The sequence below is a fragment of the Lagenorhynchus albirostris genome, chromosome 10, assembly GCF_949774975.1.
Source record: "Lagenorhynchus albirostris chromosome 10, mLagAlb1.1, whole genome shotgun sequence".
Classification (NCBI taxonomy): Eukaryota; Metazoa; Chordata; class Mammalia; order Artiodactyla; family Delphinidae; genus Lagenorhynchus; species Lagenorhynchus albirostris.
This window is the reverse complement of record NC_083104.1, coordinates 32,061,661-32,084,448: the sequence shown is the minus strand read 5'-3', so window position 1 is coordinate 32,084,448 and position 22,788 is coordinate 32,061,661. Positions and strand designations below refer to the sequence as shown.

The following is a 22,788-nucleotide window of genomic DNA, read 5'->3' as shown; positions in this document are numbered from 1 at the left end:
CTGTGCTCCGCAACAAGAGAAGCCACTGCAATGAGAAGCCCATGCGCCGCAACGAAGAGTAGCCCCTGCTTGCTGCAACTAGAGAAAGCCGCTGGGCAGCAGTGAAGACCCAACACAGCCAAAAAAAAAAAAAACAGAGAGAGAGAGAGAGGGAAATAATCATACTAAGTTATCCTGAAAAAAGATATTTAAAATATTTATACATACAATACTGTTAATACAGCCTTGACTGATTCTGTAGATTTGTTCTTAATTACAGAACTTTTAATTCATAAAAATATACCTTTGTTGTTCCTTCTAAGGTTTATATAACATAGTTGGAAAACCTATCTGTTTTAATGAAGTGAAATTGAGAATAAAGAACCCTAGCATCTTGGCATTACTATCAAGAGAGAGAAAATAGATCAAAACTCAGAATTGTTAGAGTTCTGATATCCTGTGATTTTTGCATCTTTTAGGAAAAAAAGATTTCCACTTGATTTATATAATGGTTAACATAAACTTACTGCTTTTATTTTATACAGACAAGGTCTTTACTGGGTGTATTTGAAGAAGATGCTACAGCTATTTCCAACTATATGAACCAGTTGTATCAAGCTATGCATCGGATTTATGATGCACAGGTAAAGAACTAAAGGCTGACTCAGTGCATTTATAAAATAAATCTTTAAGCCCATGAGGACAGAGATAGTGTCTGTCTTATTTACTGGTACCTAGCCCTGTCCAGGGTGCATAGTAATAAACACTTGTTGAATGGATGAATGAACATTAAGTAGTTTGTATTACAGAGCTTACATTTCAATTACTAGTGTATAGTTTGTAGCACTACAAAAGTGATGAAGATTGAAGCATCTGCTCCTTTTCCCCAAACATAGTAAGGACTTTCTTAGTGAAACTCATTGATAGTGATCTTTGCGTAAGATTTGACTTAAAACCCGGTATTGTCACCAGTATTTTCCCTAATCATGCTTTTAATCTTATGGGATACTTCTCCTTTTTGAGCAGAGGATTTGTAAGTAGCTAGCCTCTATCTAGTTAGAAGGTAATAGATATAGCTTTAGTAGATATAGCTATATCTATAGAGTAGATATAGCTCTGGGGTACTAGGAGATGAATTTTAAAAGGATATGACTAGATTATTTTGGTTGAACAGGCATAAGATTTGAGGCTCTGTTTATGTAACTTAATTATAAGCCTTAACAGCAACCTGGGTTCTATGATAAACTCTCTTTGGGATTAATTAAGTGTACAAGTTTCTTTTTTGCCCCTTCTCAATTTCTCTTCTTTCTGGACTCAAATTTTCATTATGTACTTTACAGTTACTGTGATAGTTACTTATTTATTTTTCTTAGTGATAGGTTGCTCAAGAATTTGATTTCTGACCACACAGATTAATATGTAAAAGAAATATTACATGTGTCATTATATTCATCACTGAAAAAAAACCTTTAAATTAAAAAAAGTATTTCCTTCATATGGCTACATTGCTATATTGCTATATGACTATATGACTACATGCTATATTGCTATATGACTACATTGCTATATGACTAGGTCATATGGTTGTATGTTATTAAATGCTTCTCATGGTCTAGTATCAGCATCTAGAGAGAGGGATAATCAGTTATCAATGTAGACTCTCTGAAGATTCTGGCTAACATTTTGTACAGTTTACTTCTAGCTTTAAAGCTTTAACTATTCGTTTTTATTAGCTAAAAAGAAAAAGCACACACCTGGGACACTGCTGAATTCCTTGATGGTGTCTATTTCGTGGTTTGAGTTTCCCTTTAAAGTGCTTAGTGGTAGTTCCCTTTCCAATGGCTTAATGAGGGGTTTTGAGAACATGTTGTACAATATTTATGTTAAGTGATAAATAAAAGTGGCATAGGAATCTTCAATTAAAACTTTTTTCTTAATCTGTACTACTGTGTTAATTTGAATGCTCATCTTTTCCCGTAGAATGAATTAAGTGCAGCAACACACCTGACTTCAAAACTTTTAAAAGAATATGAAAAACAGGTACTATATATGAAAGTTTTAAAAGTATAATTTAAAATATGCAGTGGTACAGTATCTGTATAGATAAATAGAATTTCTTATCAATAATTCTAAGCCTTTTGGGATTCACAGAAGGTAATTTTGATATGCCGTTGAAATTCCATTATGCACTTATATCTAATTTTAATGAGTTAGTGTTAGACACAGAGGTTATCTAATTTACCTCTCTTTTTTCAAATGAAGAAACTGAGGCTTGCTCAAGGTCACACAGCTGGCTAGTAGAGAAATTGGAGCTGATTTTAAATCTTTGAACTTCTAGTATGGTGTGCATTCCTGTACACCATGTTGATTGGTCACTTAGCAAACATTTTAATTAATGTGTACTACTTATATGAATTACATTATTTTATTAAAACGATGTTTTTAGAGCTTATTCAAAATTTTAGAAGTTTTCTGAAGTTATTTAAAAATTAAAAATTATAATGTCACTCACAAAAGACATACAGCATTGGACCTTTACCTCATCTCTGTTTCTCACTTTTCAGCGTTTTCCACTGGGGGGTGATGATGAAGTTATGAGTTCTACTTTGCAACAGTTTTCAAAAGTTATAGATGAGGTAAATGCTTATTTTATTTTGCTTGGATAAGTGATCTTATAATTAAGTTACTGAAGTTGTTTAGCTTTTATTGGGAAGTTTTATTATTAGGATTTTATGAGTAAATCTCAATGATAAAAGATTACTATTTAAAGAAGGGCCTTATTTCCAAATCTTGGTGGCTGTCTTGTAAAAACAACACTATCTTTGTCTGATTAAAGCAAATTGTTTTCAAGGAATAAGCATATAGATGTGCTGTCTCTACTTTCATGTACCATTCAGCCTTTAATTGTGTAGTCTGATGTAGGCAGGGAGAGAAGAGTTAAGCTGTTAGCCATAGCTGGGCTCTTTATGGTTTCTCTGTTTTTTACATTGAGCAGTATTTTACCATTCATTTCATTAATCCTTGCTTCCCAAACAACCAATACCAACCGTTAATTTCTCTACCAGTCAGCAGAACAAATCATTAAGACCTTGAAGCCAAGAGGAAGCAAGGTGGTGAGAAATGTTCGGAGAATCCATCCATAACTACTTTGTACTACTGCAGTGAAAGCTCTTCTTTTCAGATGAGCCATTAGGTAGTTCTGTCTTTTCTAGTCTCTTAACTGGAAAAGTAGTTTTTAGAAATACTTTAATAACTCATCATAGCAAAATATTGTCACAGGAGATCAATTTAAAGAAATATTTATAGGAAATGGAATTTTTTATTGTGGTAAAATATACATAAAATTTACCATTAATGACATTTCACACATTCACAATGTTGTACAACCACCACTGATGTTCCAGAACATTTTCATCATCATCCCAAAGGAAACCTACTAGGTGCCTATTAAGTAGTCACTGCCTCTCTCCCCTCAGCTCCTGGCAACCACAAATCTGCTTTCTGTCTGTATGGATTTGCCTGTTTTGGATATTTCATACAAATGGACTCATACAATTTGTGGATTTTTGCGTCTGTCTTCTTTCACTTGGCATAATGTTGTCAGGGTTCATTCATGTTGTAGAAAGAATCAGAATTTCATTTTTTGTTTTTATTTTGTTTTGCTGAATAAAATTCCATTGTATGTATACCACATTTTATTTATCCATTCATTAGTTGACAGACATTTGATTTGGGTTGTTTTCCATCTTTTGGCTAATGTGAACAGTGCTGCTGTGAGCATTCATGTACAAGTTTTTTGTTTTTGTTTTTTCAAACGCCAGTTTTCAGTTTTTTGGGGTATATACCCAGGAGGGGGAAGTGCTGGATCATATAATAATTTTATGTTTAGCTTTTTGAGAAACTGCCAAACTGTTTTCCACAGCCCTTGCACAATTTTACATTTCTGCCAGTAATGTAGGAGTGTTCCAATTTCTCCACATCCTTATCAACACTTGTTATTTTCATTAATTTTTTTTGCTATAGCCATCTAAGTGGGTATGAAGTGGAATCTCATTGTAGTTGGTTTTTTTTTTTTTTTTTTTTTTTGCGGTACTCGGGCCTCTCACTGCTGTGGCCTCTCCCATTGAGGAGCACAGGCTCTGGACGCGCAGGCTCAGCGGCCATGGCTCACGGGCCTAGCCGCTCTGCGGAATGTGGGATCTTCCCAGACCGGGGCACGAACACGTGTCCGCTGCATCAGCAGGCGGACTCTCAACCACTGCACCACCAGGGAAGTCCCCTCATTGTAGTTTTGATATGCATTTTCCTGAAGGCTAATGATGTTGAGCATTTTTTCCTATGCTTATTGACCATTTGTATATATTTGAAAAGTATCTATTCAGACCTTTGCCCATTTAAAAAAAATTATGTTTATTTTTTCATGTTTATTTTACTTTACTTTTTTTGGCCGCGCCTCATGGCTTGTGGGATCCCAGTTCCCTGACCAGGGATTGAACCCAGGCCCTAGGCAGTGAGAGCAAGGAGTCCTAATCACTGGACCACCAGGGAATTCCCTGCCCAATTTTTAATTGGGTTGTCTTTTAGTACTGAGTTTAAGAGTTCTTTATTCTAAAGTATACAAGTCCCTTATCAGTTATGTGATTGGTAAATATTTTCTCCCATTCTGTGGGTTGTCTTTTTATTTTCTTGATAGTATCCTTCGATGCACAAAAGTTTTCAATTCTGATGAAGTCCAGTTTATATTTTCTTTGGTTGCTTGTGCTTTTGGTGTCATATCTTAGAAACCATTGCTAAATTCAAGGTTATCACGTTTTCTTCTGAGAGTTTTAAATGGAATTTTTTTGACTGTCACCTAATTATGTGATAACATCACATAATTTTAGAGTTCCCTTATGTAAATGTATCAGTACCTTTTTTAACTTTTTGGCCGCACCACTTGGCATGCAGGATCTTAGTTCCCCAACCAGGGATCGAACCTGTGCCCCCTGCCATGGAAGCACAGAGTCTTAACCGCTGGACTGCCAGGGAATCCCTATACCAACACCTTTTTACTAGGTTTTGTTCAGTTTCCATAATGCTGGTTGATTGTCTCTTTGTAGTTATTTGGCCTTTTTGGTCTTTCTTTTACCAGCTTAGCTCTTGTCATGCGGTACTTTCAACACAGCTTGCTGATGCCATGATGTTCCCCATTACCCAGTTTAAAGAAAGAGATCTGAAAGGTATTGAAGTCAAGCTTATGTTTACTTTCATTAGCTGTCGGAAGATCACTGCTTGTAAAATGTGTAATACTCTATACCTTAACCATTTCTGACTGTAGCAAGTGTCACTTTTACTTTAATTGGTTGCTAAACATTTACAGGAGCTCCTGCTAGATGTTAAGCTAGATACTGAGGAGTACTTATATGAATAAGATGTCACATCCCTTGAGAAAGCCCAGAGAAGGAGATGGGTAAACAGATAATTCTGGTACTCTTATAATTAGGGATGAGCAAGGTGCTGTGGGGGCTCAGAGGAGGGTGTCAGAAAGGCTCCCTCACGGACGTGCCATGAGCACTGAGCAAGGAAGAAGAATTTGCCAGGAGAAGAGAGTCACTGTTCTACTGGAGGGACCAGAAAGCACAGAGTTATGGGTAGAAATGCATGTGTTGTTTTGAGAAACTGAGTGTGGCTGCAATGTTGGATGTGTTGGGGGATGGCGGGAGACAACTCTAGAAATAGATTAGTTGGGATTAGATCATGCTAAAGTTGTTGGACTTGAGTTTAGAAGCAAAGAGAAGACAATGGAGGTCTTTAAGAAGTATACCTTTGTTTTTGGAGGATGGATTTGATGCTAGGAGAATGGACTAGGAAGTTGTGAGACTCCAGTGACGTGTGACCAGGGCCTGAACTGGGACAGTGGCGCAGGAGATGAGGCGTGTTAGTGGGCTGGAGTGGTGGGAGGTAGGGGCTGGTCCATCTAACAACCCATGTCTCAGTAGCTTGTGGTGGCTTTCTTTTTTTCCCATTTAGGATTATTACGTGATAAAATGAGAGCATTTATAGACTTGGCTCTGCTTTCTTAAAATTTACAATCTCAGACAATCATACAGACTCATTTACAAAGTATGTATAGATAGAGTAAAAACATTGTACTAATGTATCAGTGGATGATAAAGTATTTAAATTATACATGGAATAAAGACAAATGTATTTTAGAGATAGAATTAATATTTGTCTTGGTACTCTTCAAGAATAATCCTTTCCAAGGTCAAGAAACAAGACCTCTTTTCTCCATCTAAGGGGACTGAATATCATAATCTTGTCAATAAAATGTTCTTTTTATCATTCAGCATTTGAACTTATTAGAGTCAGTATCAAAAATCAATTGGTTGGATTCTGGTACTAAATCAGAACATTTGTATATCTTAGAATTTGCAGTGTTTTTTTTAATTTTAAATTTACTTATATTATGTATTTATTTTTGACTGTGCTGGGTCTTCGTTGCTGTGTGCAGGCTTTCTCTAGTTGCGGTGAGCAGGGGCTACTCTTCGTTGCGGTGCACAGGCTTCTCTTCTCTTGTTGCAGAGCACGGGCTCTAGGCGCGTGGGCTTCAGTAGTTGTGGTGCATGGGCTCAGTAGCTGTGGCTCGCGGGCTCTAGAGCGCAGGCTCAGTAGTTGTGGCCCACAGGCTTAGTTGCTCCGCGGCATGTGGGATCTTCCCAGACCAGGGCTCGAACCTGTGTCCCCTGCATTGGCAGGCGGATTCTTAACCACTGCGCCCCCAGGGAAGCCCTCAATGGTTTTAAAATTTTGTTTTTGGGCCATATTACAATTTGTGGCAGGTACAATTTCTGGTGGTGTAACTGTTAATGATAGTAAATGTTAGGCTAGTTGAAACACAATAACTTTTTCACTTTAAACGTTGAACTTTGAAATATTTGGAGTTTTATTAGTAGCTTAAATGGCAGTTACTGTTTTCTAAACAAAATTTAAGATAGTTCATAAATATACTAAACTGAAATTATTCTTGAACTTTTCCAGAAATATTGACATTAAAGGAAGTGTTTCAGATTGCTAGTAATGGTAAGCTGTGAATACTTTGTACATTTATTTCTTGTATTGATGCATTTCTTTATCAATACAAATCTGTGGCCAGATTTTATGTAATAATTGAAAAGAATGAACCTAATTAAAAGTTTAAGTGAATATTATTTAAATCCTTGTTATTTAAGTTGCACTATTTATGCTAGAAGAAATATTTTAAAGGAAGTTAAATCTTGTGGTTTGTTATCTTCATAATACCTAAGAAGGCAGTATATTTTCCCTTCCTCATTTTCCTGTCTATTCCATATTTTCTTTAATGAGCATTTGCTATTTCTGTACTAAAAAATACTTCAAAAAACTTTTAGTGGACTACTGTTTCCTTGGAATTAAATGTTTTTACCAATTTAATAAACAGAAACATACTTTAGGGGGAAATTTGGCTGTGGGGAACATTTGGGTGGAGTGATCACATAGTAGGGAATTCTTATGTTGCTTTAGTACATTTGTTGAAAGATGCACATGTGAAAACCGTTAAAGCACTTATAAGTTTTGCAAAGTACTGTTGTATTTTTGTTAATAGTCATTTCTGTTTTCCAGATCATGATGCTGCAATTAACAGATATAGCAGATTGTCAAAAAAAAGAGAAAACGACAAGGTGTGATACATATTACTCCTTCAGTATCACAATTAACAACTGTTTCATTAGGTGGTCTCCTTTTTCCAGTTTAAAAGTGGTAGCCAGCATTTGCTTTGTGTGCTTTGCTGTATTGCCCTTAGTTTATTCTTTCCTTCTAGTTATTTCAAAGCCTTTCTGTTAATTGTTAATTATCAGACAATTAATAATTGTCTTCTTAAACAAAATATTTTTCTGTTGATAGAGTTTTATAAGTAAACATAACTATTCCAAAAATGTAATTGATGCCCAGGTGTAACATTGCCTCCTTTTGCTTTGTATTTTGATAACACTGCATTTGTTTTATATATGTATTCAAAAGTGTGTTCTGATATACAGTGGTTAAAAAGTTGAATTGTTACATACATAATTGAATGAAATTCTGTTTTGAAGACCTCCTCATTTACAGGGAATATATATATATATATATATATATATATTTTATGCTTCTTCAAGGAGTGAAATTCAGAAATATTATACTACATTTGAAGAGAAATGCATTTGAGTAAAGAACAAAGAACAGAGTATTAACAAGTTCATCTAGATGCTCCTTAAGATCATTTCTCTCTCAGTGCCTAGTCCAAGGCTTGATCAGAGTAGGCCTCCTCTAGATGCTTGTGAGTGAGGTGGTCTCTGTGCCCAGGAATTGGCGTCTGCAGCCTTGGCTGCGGCTGCTGGTAGGGACACAGTGACCACTCTGGGAATCCACAGTTGGGTATGATTACTATCCAACAGCCACTGTGACCCAAAAAGGGAATGTTTCTCTCACAAATTCAGTACAAAGATCTGCTTTCACTGATTACTTGATGGTGCAAATATTTATAAAATACATACATTTTTAGATCTACATTACTTTGTTACTTTGCCATAGAGAAGCAGTTAAGGCTCTAAGTATGAACTTTGTTTTTACATTGCTTCTGGCTGTTCCAGGTATTTTTAAATACATTCTTCCACTAATTCAATTTATTTGAAAAATTTATTGAGCACCTACTACATGTTGGGTACTATGGGGGAACAATGTGAGTAGGCTCCACCTCTGCCCTCAAGGAGTGGATAATCCACATCTATCAAAGGCTTCCTGTATGAAGGCATGTGACTAGAGCAGCTGCCAGAATACAAGGATGAAGAGAACACTGAATTATCACTGAGTTAAGTGCAGTAAAGAAGTCTTAACAAAATGCTGGGAGAGCAGAGAGAGGACAGTATATCTTTGATTGGTAAGTTGGGAAAGGTTACACTTTAAGTACCTTAAGCAGGAAAAGCAGGAAAAGAGAAGAGACAATGTATGTTACGTAACAGGTGCTCAATAAATATTTGTTGTCTGAATACAAGAACTCAAGGGACATAGTTTAAGTGTGGGTGAAGGAAAACAAGTACAAGAAAAGAGGAGCAGTAGGGAGAGAACCAGAGAACTAGGAGGCAGGTGGTATGTTGTGAACTGAAAAAGGTCAAAGATTAATGACTAAGCTAATACCAGACTGTTGTCTGCTTTCCCTCCATGTGGTAGACCTTATCTGCCATGTTTAGTTTAGTTACTACAGCTACTATAGTTACTATAGTTCATAGCTATGTGTAGAATGCTGCTTTTAATGTGCATTTTAAAAAATAAAGTGGTTGGTAGTAAAACAGGAAAACTATCTTAGCCAATATTCTGCAGGATTTCTATCTCAGAAAATAAGACAGCTATGTACAATTGCTGGTGATGCACCTTTTTCCTTGGGTAGTCTCTTCCCCTCAGCCACTGCTAAAGATAATTCAAAATTAAATAAATAATAGTATTTTTAATCTTTCACTCAAAGGTGAAGTATGAAGTAACAGAAGATGTCTACACTTCCAGAAAAAAACAACACCAGACCATGATGCATTATTTTTGTGCATTAAATACTCTTCAATACAAAAAGAAAATAGCATTGTTAGAACCTCTACTTGGGTACATGCAAGCTCAGGTGAATATTGTACTGTGTTCTGGATTATAACTGTCTTAAGAACTTTATATTAAGTTTGATTTTTATGTTAAATGTAAGGATATTACAAACTAAGGTCAAATACTCATTTGTGTCTGTGATTTTAAAGCATTTTTTAAAATGTCAGAGTGCTGTTTTAAGGAAGTTAGGGAGAAGGGTTTTCCTAGCAAATGAAGATTTCAAATATTTTAGGGTAGATGAAACCACTTACCTTGTATTTAGACCTTGCCCATCACAGCTGGGGACAGAAAGATAAATGAATTCCAAAGCTACTCCTATTGCTCAAGCTTCCACTCACTCTTGCTTCATAATAGATCTGAAAGAGAATGGACATGTTTGAGCTTGTCTCATGTTCCTGGCATACTTCCTGAGTTAAAATTAATGGATGAACTCCAAAGTATTCCAAGAGTTGTACATCAGGAAGGAGGCTAGAAAATTAAATTTGGGTAACATAAGATGAAATAGCAGTCCCCTAAAAGCAAGAGTTTAAAGAAATTTGAATATTCCTTTGAATATAAGTACTTATTATTCCTCAGATATAAAACTTATCTTTGTAGTAAACATGAAATAGTTTATCCATATGACTTACTTGAAATATTTTAAAATATATTTTCCAATTTTAAAAACTTGCTTACTATATGCATGTGTTAATATATAAGATGATGCACAGTGAAATTTAAGTGTAGTTTCTTCAGTGGCTCTATGCCCAGTAGAAATCATTGTAAACTACAACCTATTTTTACACAGATGGAAATAATCCTTTGTTTTTTACTTAACTATGTATTTTGGTGATTGTTTATATGATTCACTCTAAGTATTTTGTGTGTATGTGTTTCTGTTGTTCAACCTCCCATTCCCACACCCTCTTGCCCCAGATAAGTTTCTTTAAGATGGGTTCTGAAAATCTCAATGACCAACTGGAAGAATTCTTAACTAATATTGGAACAAGTGTACAGAAGTAAGTATTTTCTTCCTTAAAATTGAAAATGAAGTTATGAGAATGATAAGTTAACAGCTAAATACCATAATCTAAAAATATTTACCACTTAATTTCTGAGTGGCTATTTTCCCTGCCGTGAGAGTGTTTCTCGAGTGGCTCGTGGATGCTTCTTGGTTTTCTCACCATCTTTTCCACAGAATTTGAACTCTGAATTTCATAACAGTGTCAAATCTGATGGTATTTTATTGATTGTAGACTAGGTTTTATGTCTGAATACAACAGACACATAATAATTATCCATAAGTGAATTATCTTCACAGTTTTCTGAATTGTAGGGGATGGATGGGAGAGTACTAAATGAATCTTGCTTTCCAAGCCATGAGAGATTAAAGAGACAGAGAAAGTAGTTCTAATCAGGTTCAAAGTCTGAGCAGTGATGTGGTTAATCTGCGATATGGAGGGAGATGAAAATGATTGTTTTAAACGCACAGGGCAGAGCAGTTTGAAAATTCCTCCAAAGTATGAGTCATTCAGTGTGGCTTCATTAGTTTTGGAATTTGGTATTGTTCCCAAATATCTAGTTTCAAATAAAATGTAAAGCTGCTTTATAACACGCCACTTTAACCACCCATGCCACTGCTGTTCTCTTTAGGAAAATATATACAGAACAAATATACAGATAAATAAGATTGGTAAGGAGTTCTTTGTCTGTTGTAGTTGGTAGTAAATAATCTGTTCCCTCTGTTAGTGTTCGCAGGGAAATGGACAGTGATGTAGAGACCATGCAGCAGACAATAGAGGATTTGGAAGTAGCCAGTGACCCCTTGTATGTGCCTGACCCAGATCCCACAAAATTTCCTGTTAATCGAAACTTAACCCGAAAGGCTGGATACCTTAATGCTAGGAAGTAAGAAAACTATTGTTATTTTCATATATTGTGTATCAATTAAGGTAATAGCAAGTGAATATAATAAATGATATCTCCAAACTGTTCTGATTTTACTAAATGTTGAAACTTTTTACTAATACCACTATTAGTATTTATGCCAACTTTTTGACAGATGAGGTACATGAATAATTTTCAAAAGTAAAATTCTATTTAGATATTTATCAAATGATTTAGAATTATTTAAAAAGTGAAACCAATTTGAGTTTAAATAAATCTAGCATAACATGTGAATGCTATTAAATATCATTATCATACTTTAAAATATATGTAATTACACCATCAAGTCAAATTTTAGTTTTTACCTAAAGATGGGATAAAGCAAGTTAACTCTAACAGTAAAATAAATTCTTTTGTTTTGAATTTATTCCCTTGAAATACAGTTGGACTGTATTTTATGGAGCATCATAACAGCTGTAATTTGATCATTTCCAGCCTTGTTTTGGAAATATATACATGCAGAATCACACAAGTGGGTCAGTTTATGTGAATTTATTTTAGAGACTGAAAACCTGATGTTTATATTTTCTACGCACCTTGGTGCCTTTTTGCAAGGTGGTTCTTTGTGATGTGCTTTATCTTTATCTTGTGTCTGGCTGATGATGGGATTTTAGGTGTGTTGTTATTAAAGAGTGAATGTACTTTCTTCATTTAGTAAAACAGGCTTGGTGTCATCTACCTGGGACAGACAGTTTTACTTCACACAGGGTGGAAACCTAATGAGTCAGGCCCGTGGGGACGTAGCAGGAGGCCTGGCCATGGACATAGACAACTGTTCAGTAATGGCTGTGGACTGTGAAGACAGGCGATACTGTTTTCAGATCACTTCTTTTGATGGCAAAAAGTTAGTATTTTTCCCTACTATTAAAAAAAATCTGTCATATTTTAAACTACTGAAATGTAGGATAATTCCTTTTCACTTGGACATTGTACACATGTTAGAATTATTATGTATTAAGATAATTTTCTTTTTAATCTTGTAGAAATTAATTGAATTTTCCTTTTTGACTTAGATAAATGATGTCTTAATATTTTGAGGTTGTCAAAGCAAGTTTATGTGGGAAAGACCTGGGATTTCATGTTAAGAGACTGGTCACTGAAAATCCAGCATGGTATGGGGAAGGCAGCACAAGCTAGTGGAAAGAGCTCCAACCTTGGGGTCAGAAAGTTCAAATTCTGGATCCACTACCTACTTGGCAGTGTTAGACAAGTTACCTGACCTCTCTGAGCTTCAGTTTTCTACATGTAAAATGGAGGTGGGGGGTCCTTCATTTCTATTTTGTGAATTGTTATGTAGAATAGAAATCTAACATATGTAATGTGCCTAGCATGTAGTAGGTGCTAATAATAATATTTTTAAATGTTAATCACATATTTCTGATCAAATTAATTATTTAGGCCATTAATGTTTACGTGCCATTTTAAAACTTCTATTACCTTTGCATTAAACAAGAATCCCATAGAGCAGCTTTTAAAACAAATTTTTGAGAAGCACAGAACAATACAAAAAGATGTATGAAAAAAAGCTATAATCTCATTAACCAGAAGCAATAATTAACTTTTTGGTCACTGCCTTACAGTTTTTATTTTTTATTCTAAGTACATTTTTAAAATAGCTGAGGAAATACTGAATGTTTATTTCATATTCCTTCTATAAACAAACAATGAATGTCAATTACTGTGTGTCATTTATCACACTGGATGTTGGGAGTCCCTTTGTTCATTTGTCAAAATTACCAAACTGTTAACGTTACTGGATGTATTTACATTTTTGTATTTCCAGTTTTTTGCTAATGCTTAACATGATTTCCCATTTCACATTCCTAGTGTGATTCAAAATTAGTGAAAAAAAATTTTTTCTAACTCTTAAATATTAACATCTATAGAAAAGCTACATATCCCTATGTTAGTGATTAATATGTTGAAAAGTTTTACTTAACCATATTCAAGGAAAAATAATAAATAATGAAGTAAAATTAGTATTTTCTATTAGGACCACTGATTTATGTTTGAAATATATATGGTAGTGTCAGAAAGTTGAAATGCATTGTCTTAGTGTCAATGTACCTTTGTTATAGTCTGCCTTCTGAAAACCAGCACATTTCTTTTTTGGTACATCTTGGCATAGATAGACAAAGTCAAGAGTTGTTAAAATCTGAGTCCTGATACCTCTGATAGTCTCCTTTCCTTAAGATACTGGTTGGTTATGTGTTTTCTCTTTGTTTGTTTCATACTGATGTGTATCTTTAAAGATAAAAATTTCTCACTCATGTTAAAAGTACTTTAGAAAAAAGTTGACTGTCAAACTTTTTCTCTTTTTTTTTCAGGTCTTCAATTTTGCAAGCAGAGAGTAAAAAAGACCATGAAGAGGTAAAATTTTATCTACTTAATTTCTTCAGCATCATCTTAAGATATTTTTCTGATGACAAAACATATTGATGTGTTCATTATAGAAATTTGGAAAATTCTAGTTAATTACAAATCTTTTTTTCAAAAAAATCTATTGTCCTCAAGCAACATTCTTAAGTTTTGCATGGAATTTTACAACTGGACCTATAAGGAGAGACCTTAGAGATCATTTCTTGCTGTCTTTTTAAAAGCTCAAATTCAGAAATGACCTTGTGACTGCTGCTTTCTGGCAGGCTGTTAGTATCATGAGGCGAGTTTAATCTATTTCCTTCTCTTACCAACTCTCGAGACAGTATTTGCTGCATTAAGAACATAGTGGCAGATGTAGCATGGCAGGAAGCAACTAAAGCTTAAAACCTTGGGGAAATGAAAGACAGAAAAACAAAAATTTGGGAGTGTTTGTTCTTCCTCCTGAGTCTTTTGTTTTTGGCTCCATTTTTACTTGTCGTTCACCAAATATGGAAGGTAAGTTGTTATTATATAATTGTGCTGGTAAAAGACAAGTTCAGAAATTATGTAGAGATCAACTTTTATTTACTTCTTATGGAAAAGAGTAGGTATTAAAACGTGCTTCTGGTCTCTGAGGAATACAGACATATGGCTGTTCTTTGCAGGGTTTACCAAACAGAATATTAGGTTAGCTTTGTAAGGCTCCTTAGGCACTGGAATACTTGAGAGTGAAGCAGAGGATGTGGGGCAGAGAGTGTTTTCTGTGTTATTTATAAACCTGAAAGGGAAGTATGTAAAATACGTTCACAAGGAATATATTTAGCTCTTAACTTTTTTTACATTGGTATTAATCATGGTATCTGAGTCCAGACTGTCTTATTTGGTGGGGATTAGATATAATTTATATTAGATATAAAAAAATTTATATTAGATATAAAAAAATTTATATTAGATATAAAAAGATAAATATAGACTATTAAATTACAGTTTAACATGATAGCTATATTTTTTATTTCCTTGTATGAAATAAATCTGGAATTTAAAAATAACAAATCTGTTCAGTGTTCTGTTATACCTTCATATGTTGTACATATATATGCTTTTGTATATAGGAAGGTATTTATCTCATAAGAAAGATTATATGTTATTTCTTCTAGTGAAACTTCTATGTCAGTTAAATATTAAACATTCTCTTTTAGAAGGGAAGCATTGTAGAAAAAAATATTAATCGTATTTTTCTATTTTCCCTTTTGCAGTGGATCTGTACAATAAATAACATATCTAAACAGATATATTTAAGTGAAAACCCAGAGGTAATATTTTTATTTTATGTATCCAGATATGGCAAAATTGAATAATTCTGTGGCTTATATGGCTTTTATTGTATTTTCTCAAGTTCTGTAATCTTTTAATTTGCCCTTGAATGGGCAGCTTTCATATATCATGAATAGAATGAGTATCTGGTCTTCCTAGAACAGTAAATTATTTCAGAACGTACTGAAATCAGTCAACCAACAAATGTAAGTAGACATCAACCTTGTGTTTAGCACCATGTTGAGCACCATGGAGAAAGGGGATATAGAAGAAAAATAGGCCATGGCCTCTGCCCTCCAGGAGCTTATGTATGTGGGAAGAGAAATCTAAAACTTTAAGTAACATTTCATATAAATTGAAAGAGTATGGTGATGACTGAAAGCTTAAGATTTCAGAATATTAAGATCAGTATGGATTTTAGTTTTAGAGAAAACTCTGTGGAGATGGCAGAAACCTGAGCTAGGTAGGATTTTTCCAGATTTTGAGGAATTTTGTGAAATTAGTTGTATAATTAGAATTGAAAGGTCTTGTTGGAGAATAATAGAAAACTGAAATGTGCATACAAATCACCTGGGGACCTTGTTAAAATGCATATTACGTTTCAGTAGGTCTGGGGTGAGGCAGCCTGAACTCTCAAGTTTTGCCAGTTATGCTTTGAGTAGTGGGTATCAAATCACATGAACTCAGCAGTGTAGACAGAGTTGTAGATGCAGTCCAAACATGCAGGCAGAACCCGGGGTGCAGAGAGAACTCTGGAAGGACCAGTGAGTCCGAACTGCAGTGTAGTTGGGAAGAGACTTGGTTTAAGAGAGGAGCCATCTGACCTCTGCCAGTCTTGGTAGGCCCAGCTAGGCTGTGAACCCGGCTGCCTCCCAGGGCTGTTTGGGGCTGATGGGAGGCTGGGGGTGGGGGTTACGGTTTCAGTTGAGGCAGATCGGGGCTAATTTCTCTAGGAAGCCCTACCCTTCTAAGTCTTAAACTGTCGTTGGTGTAGTGGTTAATTAGACAGGACTGTTGGGGGACATGTAGGAGGCCATTATAGTTTAGGCACGAATTGAGGGTCTGAACATGGTGGTAACCTGAGGGAAGAGAGAAGAATGAATCATAGAAACAGGTAAAAAGAAATTGGCTGGACTAGTTAGTAACTGACCGATGTAAAGGATGAAGAAACCAACCAACATAAAGGATGAAGGAGACAAAGATGACTTCCAGGTTTTAAGCCTGGATGAAGGGAAGAAATGAAGGGAAGAACAATTTGGAAAAGAAGAGTTCTGTTTTTACCATAATGGTTTTGAGGTGCCATCCAAGACACATATGATTTGGATGCCTAGGAAAAAAGTTTTGAACTAAAGAAGCAAAATCTCATGACCTGAAAAATATTAGTTATTTCTGTTAGTTTTATAATGATCTAATGAGTTTAATCTAAGAATATCAGTGCTAACTGTAGAGAAGTCTTCTGCTTTTAGTAACTTGATCTCCTGCCAAACTTGCTTTTTCTTTCTGTTATGTCACTTGGGAACAACAAAAAATTAAAATGCAAATTAGATGACTTGTTAATACCTAAGGAATACAAAGGGAATATAGTGTTTGGATTTGAATAAGTCAGGCTTATTGTACTCTCCTGCCAATTATCAGAAGTCAGAGTTTTAATATTTTCCAGATTATCCAGAATTATTTTATTTATATTAATGAGAAGAAATTTTGATCAATTTGTGGCATTGTCTTTATACTTTTGCTAAGACACAGAAGTGCAAAAATGTTTTGTGATTATTTTTTCTAATGTACATGCTATTTTATTTAGCTTGTGTTTTAAATTATTTAATAAGTTTAATATTTTAATAAGTTTTTAAATATTTCTTATGGAAAGCTTTTTTCAAATTTGGCCGAAAATATCCATGATAACTTTATTAATAAATACACAGATATTTCTGAGCATAAATACATTCCGGAAAATCATAAAAACTTCAGGATCATGGTTATAAAATACTTTAATATTTTGTGACTATTTCCTACTCCTTTTAAATTTCTTTATTTAGCAAATTTGAGTGCCCATATGCTATGCACTGTACTAGGCGGTAGCAATACAAACCTTAATCTAAAAAAAATTTGATAGTTAAAATTTAAAGAAAAAATATTTCCTATTATGTGTATTAGTAGAAAAAAATCAGATTTTCCCCCTAGATTTACAGGAAGTAAGAGGAAACTTAAGTTATAATGTTGTGAAGTTAATTATGTGTCTTAATACTAAGACAAGAGAATGTGGAACAACTTTAGTAACTTCAATTTACATTTTAAGTGTAACTCAGGGACATTCTGACAGTTCAGAGAGTTATATTTAAACTTTTGGTTTTCTTGCTTTACTAATTCATCCTTTTTTTAAAAAAAAATAGGAAATTGCTGCACGGGTAAATCAGTCAGCTTTGGAAGCTGTCACTCCTTCCCCGTCTTTCCAGCAGAGGCACGAGAGCCTGCGGCCAGCAGGGTGAGTTACCAGTCTCTGGGCTCTTTAAAGAACTATATGGGCTATTGAAAGTGTTAGCAAACACTTTGATTTTAGCAGTGTTAGTTACATTAGTACGAAATAGTTCTAGAAAATGTATTTCAAATCGGTAAATTTACCAGCAAGAGTGCTAAACAAATGAGGATTCCAAATTTCCCTTGTGTTTATCTCTAGGTTAAAGTGATTTACGTTTCTGAATTTAGTAATTGGAAAGAAAAAGTCTTTTGATAAAGTCTTTTGACAAAGTAACTGTGATTTGGGATTGTGTGTATTAAAATTTGTTCTCATCGACTTATAAAATTGTATTTTCTTTTCTCATAGTTTAAGTGTTTAATTTCCAAAAGAGAAAACTAAATGCAATGCCTTCTTGTTTTCTTCTGTGCTTAGACAATCTCGGCCACTGACAGCTCGAACCAGCAGTTCAGGATCCATAGGATCTGAGCCCACAAATTTGGCTGCCCTCTCTCTAGATTCTCTCGTTGCTCCAGACACCCCAATACAGTTTGACATCATTTCTCCTGTGTGTGAAGATCAGCCTGGCCAGGCAAAAGCTTCTGGCCAGGGAGGCAGGTGGGTAATAGGAAGGTCTGTAGGGCTGTAAGGCTTATGAGCCAATTTCTACAGTTGAGAGCCATCTCTCATATACCTTGTGCATCAGCTGTGTTTTACTTTCTTTGTTTAATTACCTAACAGAATTTTGATAGTTGAAGAAGAATCATGCAGGCTTTTCTCTGTTTTTTGCCTCAGTTAAATGAGTTAAGATAATTTAGTTTTAAAAATACTCAATTCTGAATTGTTTATCAGATCTACTTCTAAGGTATTTACTCTTAAAATTACAGAAGAAAGTTGACAGTCCTATTTTTACATCATGACAATATTTTTAAAATTCTTGAGAGTAATACATGTGCTACAGGTTTATTAGAAAACGTTATATAGGGGACTTCCCTGGTGGTCCAGTGGGTAGGACTCTGTGCTTCCAATGCAGGGGGCCCGGCTTCGATCCCTGTTTGGGGAACTAGATCCCGCATGCATGCCACAACTAAGAAGTCCACATGATGCAACTAAGAGACCCGCATGCCGCAACTAAAAAAAAAAAAAAAAAAGTTATCTTGTGTCAGAATAAGAAATCTCCAGGAAGGAACTAAAACATTGTCATGCTATGAATTATTAATAAATTATCTTTTGTTTATATGATGAGAAATCCTTGTCAAAGCAGTTAAAATTTTTCTTTGGCTGTGGATGAAGGAAATGTGGCTAAAGGCAAATCATTTGTTAAGTAGGTGGGGCACCTAATAAATTGATAATGTAGTAATTTGGATATACATGGCCATGACCAAGAAAAGATAATTTACTCTTGATCACAGAAATATACTTAGCATTTGATATGATAGGTCAGACATGTATTAGGGAGATCAATTTCATATTATCTTAAAGCCAGTGTTATCTTAGAACCACTTAGCTCTCTTGTTTGTCTATAAAACCTACTTTGGATTGTACTTTTCTTCCTTCGGTGTGGGTGTGTCATGAGCCATGCACACTAAGGAGGGAGGTAGCTTCCATCTCTAGTTAGCTTTTCTTCTTGCATTCTGTTACGTATGTCTTGAGAAACACAGGTTTAAAACTAGAAAATGTTCAAATTATCATAGTTAACTTGCGACATGTACTTAGAGGACCTAAAAAAAGGTTTTTTACAATCCAAGGAAATTCCTGGCATTTTTCTCATGTACCTAAAGTTGAAGCTAAATTAGCCATTCCTCTGTCCTACTTTATTTAAATTCAAGAACTTTTGCAACATGTTTTATTATAATGTTGATTTTTGTGTGTCTATGGCTAAACATGCAATCTGTCCACATCTTCTAAAATATAGCAACTTTGAGTTCAGCCTATTAACTTAGTGTGAGGGCAGAGGCCTTCATCACAAGTTAGTTGGTCATCAGTAGTGTTCCTTAACAGGAAGGGGTATTTTGGAGCTTTTTTAAAATGTATGTACAAGGTTTTGTGACTTTTAGTTTTTTACTCTGGGTTCAATGATTGAGATTCCTTCCATGTGGCTCATGGTAACTGACCTCTGGTTCATAATTTTTTAAAATACTTTTCAGGCGTACAAATCCATTTGGAGAATCTGGAGGAGGTACAAAATCTGAAACTGAAGGTAAAACAAGTGTAGTATTCTTATATTTTAGAAATTCTCAGAGCAGTAAACTATGTGAAGAATTTGATGTTTACATTTGTTTTGCTGTATGCTGTTTTAATGGTATCTATACTTCACAGTTTTCTCTTTTCACTCATAATACACTTAAAGCAACAGAACTTAATCAAACTTAAGATTTCATTATTCACACAAAATTATAGATTATGATACTTTTGACCTCATAGTCAAATTTTCATTCCATAAGATATCCTTTGACCTTTTCCTAACAGCTGTTTTCTTCTGGTTTTGGAGCATAACTTTTTTTTTCTTTTTCCCATAGCTATTTACTTTGATATAATTTCAAACTTACAGAAAGGCTGTAAGCATAGTAAAAGGAATTCTTTTTAACTCAGAAGTACCAATTGCCAAAGCATAACCTTTTGCTATTTGAGTTTGAGATCTTAATTTTTCTATAAGATGAACACTGTAGTTAGGAGTTATTTCTAAATGCTTCTGCTGTGTTGAATTTTTCATTGGAAAACCTAAAGAAAGCAGTGTATTTTATTCCTTAGGAAAAGAAATTTGGGATTTAAAAATACATAATGTACCTTGTTTTGTTGTAGATTCTATTCTTCATCAGTTGTTTATTGTCCGATTCCTTGGTTCTATGGAGGTGAAATCAGATGACAATCCAGATGTTGTTTATGAAACAATGCGCCAAATCTTAGCTGCCCGGGCCATCCATAACATCTTTCGTATGACAGAATCACATTTATTAGTCTCTTGTGATTGTTTAAAGTAAGTAGTAACCTGTCCCTCAAAAAACTGTAGGAAAAAATGTTTACATAACTTTAGCCTAATTAAAATTTGTCTCCCAAATTTTTAATTATTATTATAGGTTAATTGATCCACAGACACAAGTTACAAGGCTCATGGTGAGTTCTGCATGTTTAAAGCTTTATTTTAAGTCTCTTTGTACATATACACGTCTTACATCTTTATAATAATCCTGATTCTGTATATTCAGATATGGTAGCATGAATTATGATCGGTCTTTAGGGTGTTATAATTGAGTCTATGGCTATCTCTACAAAAAAGTTGTAACATTCCGTGTAACTTAAAGAATCAATGCAATCTGGTGTGATACTTAGTATTTATATTTATCCCTCAGTTAGGGAGCATATATCATACACTAAAGAAACTGAAAATTAAATTAAGGGATTAAAAGGCCAACATGATTGAGTTTATTTTATAATTATCTGTTTTGAAATAGCTGCAGGCATGTGCTTCTATTTAATCATTTAATAATATAGACCATTTTTGTTACTGAATTTGAATTTGTAAAATGTGTTAATGACTAATAAAACAAATTCAGTATTCAACAACCTTTTAATTTCCTGACAATCCAAACCAAATATGACATTGTTTGTTCTTGGATTACCATTCGGTTAAGAAAAACAACTGACTCTAATGTTCTATTTAGGATATTAAACAACTTAGTACATGAGTTTGTCGTATGTAAGAGGGCTGTTTTAATGGTTTGAAAATTTCATGTTTGCTTCTGATGTTTTCTGTGGCAGTTTCCATTACCCAGTGTAGTTTTGTATGCTACACACCAGGAAAATAAGAGGCTTTTTGGATTTGTTCTTCGGACATCAGGAGGGAGAAGTGAAAGTAATCTGTCATCAGTCTGCTATATATTTGAATCAAACAATGAGGGTGAAAAGGTACGTGGCTTTTCAAAATGTGTTTCTGTTGTGAAATACATGTCATAGTCAAAGTTCTTACTAAGATTTCTGGAGAAAAACTCCCAAACTTTGCCTAGTCCAACTGAGCTGCTTGACCAAAGCCTCTTGTTTTGAGGAGAGCTGAGCTGATGGGTTGGGCCATCTGACTCCACAAACCTGTATCTTCCTGGCCATTGATAGCTGTTGCAATCTTCTGGCTTTGTTAACTTATCCTGGGAATGCAAAATATTCCCATAATCAGCCATTTCCAAATGTCTTCATCTTAGAGTAGCAGCAGCAGCTGCTTGCTTTCTTCTTTGCAACTTTACCATCTCAGTAATGAATCTGAGGTAACAAGAAGTGGGGTATGTGAAAGAGATGAGAGCCAGCAGTGGCAGCTCACAGACTCTGAAGAAAATAAACAAAGGATTGGTTTTGGGGCTGGAACATTCTTAAATCAGCTTTTGTTTGAAGCAGTGTATTAAAATGAGTTATAAAACTAGTTACATCAGCCATTTGGATACTTGATGTAAGAACTGCCTGAGTTTTTCTTACTTGTTCCCCCTTTAGATTTGTGATTCTGTTGGACTGGCAAAACAGATAGCTTTGCATGCAGAACTGGTAAGAATCCAAGACACTTAATTATCCAAGAATGTTAACTAAAGTAATATAAGATCTTTCATATCTGCAAGTAAATAAAAATGATTTTGCTATGCAAGGTTAACAATAGATGCTGTTGCTGATACATAGCATTTAGAATTTGGATAAATGGCTAACATTAGAATGTAAATTTTTGGTGTGCTTTCTCATATAAATGCAAATAATAATTTGAAAAGGTTACAAAGGTAATATTAATTGACAAGTTAAAATTTAAAGTTATTTCATATTTAATTCATTAGTTGTATTCATCTGGTCTTCAGGATCGCAGGGCATCAGAAAAACAAAAAGAAATAGAGAGAGTAAAAGAGAAGCAACAGAAAGAACTCAGTAAACAAAAACAAATTGAAAAGGTATGCAGTCCTAATGTCTAGATCTTCTCTGACTAGATATGATGTTTATGAAGAGTTTCCTTAATTCAGCACTGTGACTTTCATATTGGAATTTTCAAGTGAAGGTCTGTTTCTACTTGCTCAGCCACTTCATACATAACCAGATGATTCATAGCATAGTAGAAAAGGATGACATCTGTCTTCTTGGCTGCGCCGCACGGCTTGTGGGATCTTAGTTCCCCA

At 34.6% G+C, this 22,788-nt stretch overlaps 1 protein-coding gene across 5 annotated transcripts in view; it reads left to right on the top strand.

Moving 5' to 3' along the window:
• APPL1 (adaptor protein, phosphotyrosine interacting with PH domain and leucine zipper 1) overlaps positions 1-22,788 on the top strand; it is a 49,237-nt gene that overhangs the window by 4,743 nt on the left and 21,706 nt on the right. For 3 of the 5 annotated variants that reach the window (XR_009542754.1, XR_009542753.1, XM_060161533.1), the window contains exons 2-21: positions 525-623; positions 1,960-2,019; positions 2,544-2,615; positions 5,111-5,198; positions 7,000-7,041; positions 7,600-7,658; positions 9,476-9,622; positions 10,516-10,598; positions 11,329-11,487; positions 12,182-12,370; positions 13,854-13,896; positions 15,141-15,197; positions 17,589-17,680; positions 18,086-18,268; positions 19,798-19,850; positions 20,453-20,627; positions 20,728-20,764; positions 21,410-21,556; positions 22,127-22,177; positions 22,456-22,566. Coding sequence is in view for 3 of the 5 variants with exons in the window: in XM_060161533.1 (XP_060017516.1) it covers positions 525-623; positions 1,960-2,019; positions 2,544-2,615; positions 5,111-5,198; positions 7,000-7,041; positions 7,600-7,658; positions 9,476-9,622; positions 10,516-10,598; positions 11,329-11,487; positions 12,182-12,370; positions 13,854-13,896; positions 15,141-15,197; positions 17,589-17,680; positions 18,086-18,268; positions 19,798-19,850; positions 20,453-20,627; positions 20,728-20,764; positions 21,410-21,556; positions 22,127-22,177; positions 22,456-22,566 (1,947 nt within the window). In the remaining 2 variants the exon portion in view is untranslated. The remainder of the gene's footprint in view (positions 1-524; positions 624-1,959; positions 2,020-2,543; positions 2,616-5,110; positions 5,199-6,999; positions 7,042-7,599; positions 7,659-9,475; positions 9,623-10,515; positions 10,599-11,328; positions 11,488-12,181; positions 12,371-13,853; positions 13,897-15,140; positions 15,198-17,588; positions 17,681-18,085; positions 18,269-19,797; positions 19,851-20,452; positions 20,628-20,727; positions 20,765-21,409; positions 21,557-22,126; positions 22,178-22,455; positions 22,567-22,788) is intronic. The other 2 variants (XM_060161534.1, XM_060161535.1) reach the window with 2 other exon arrangements.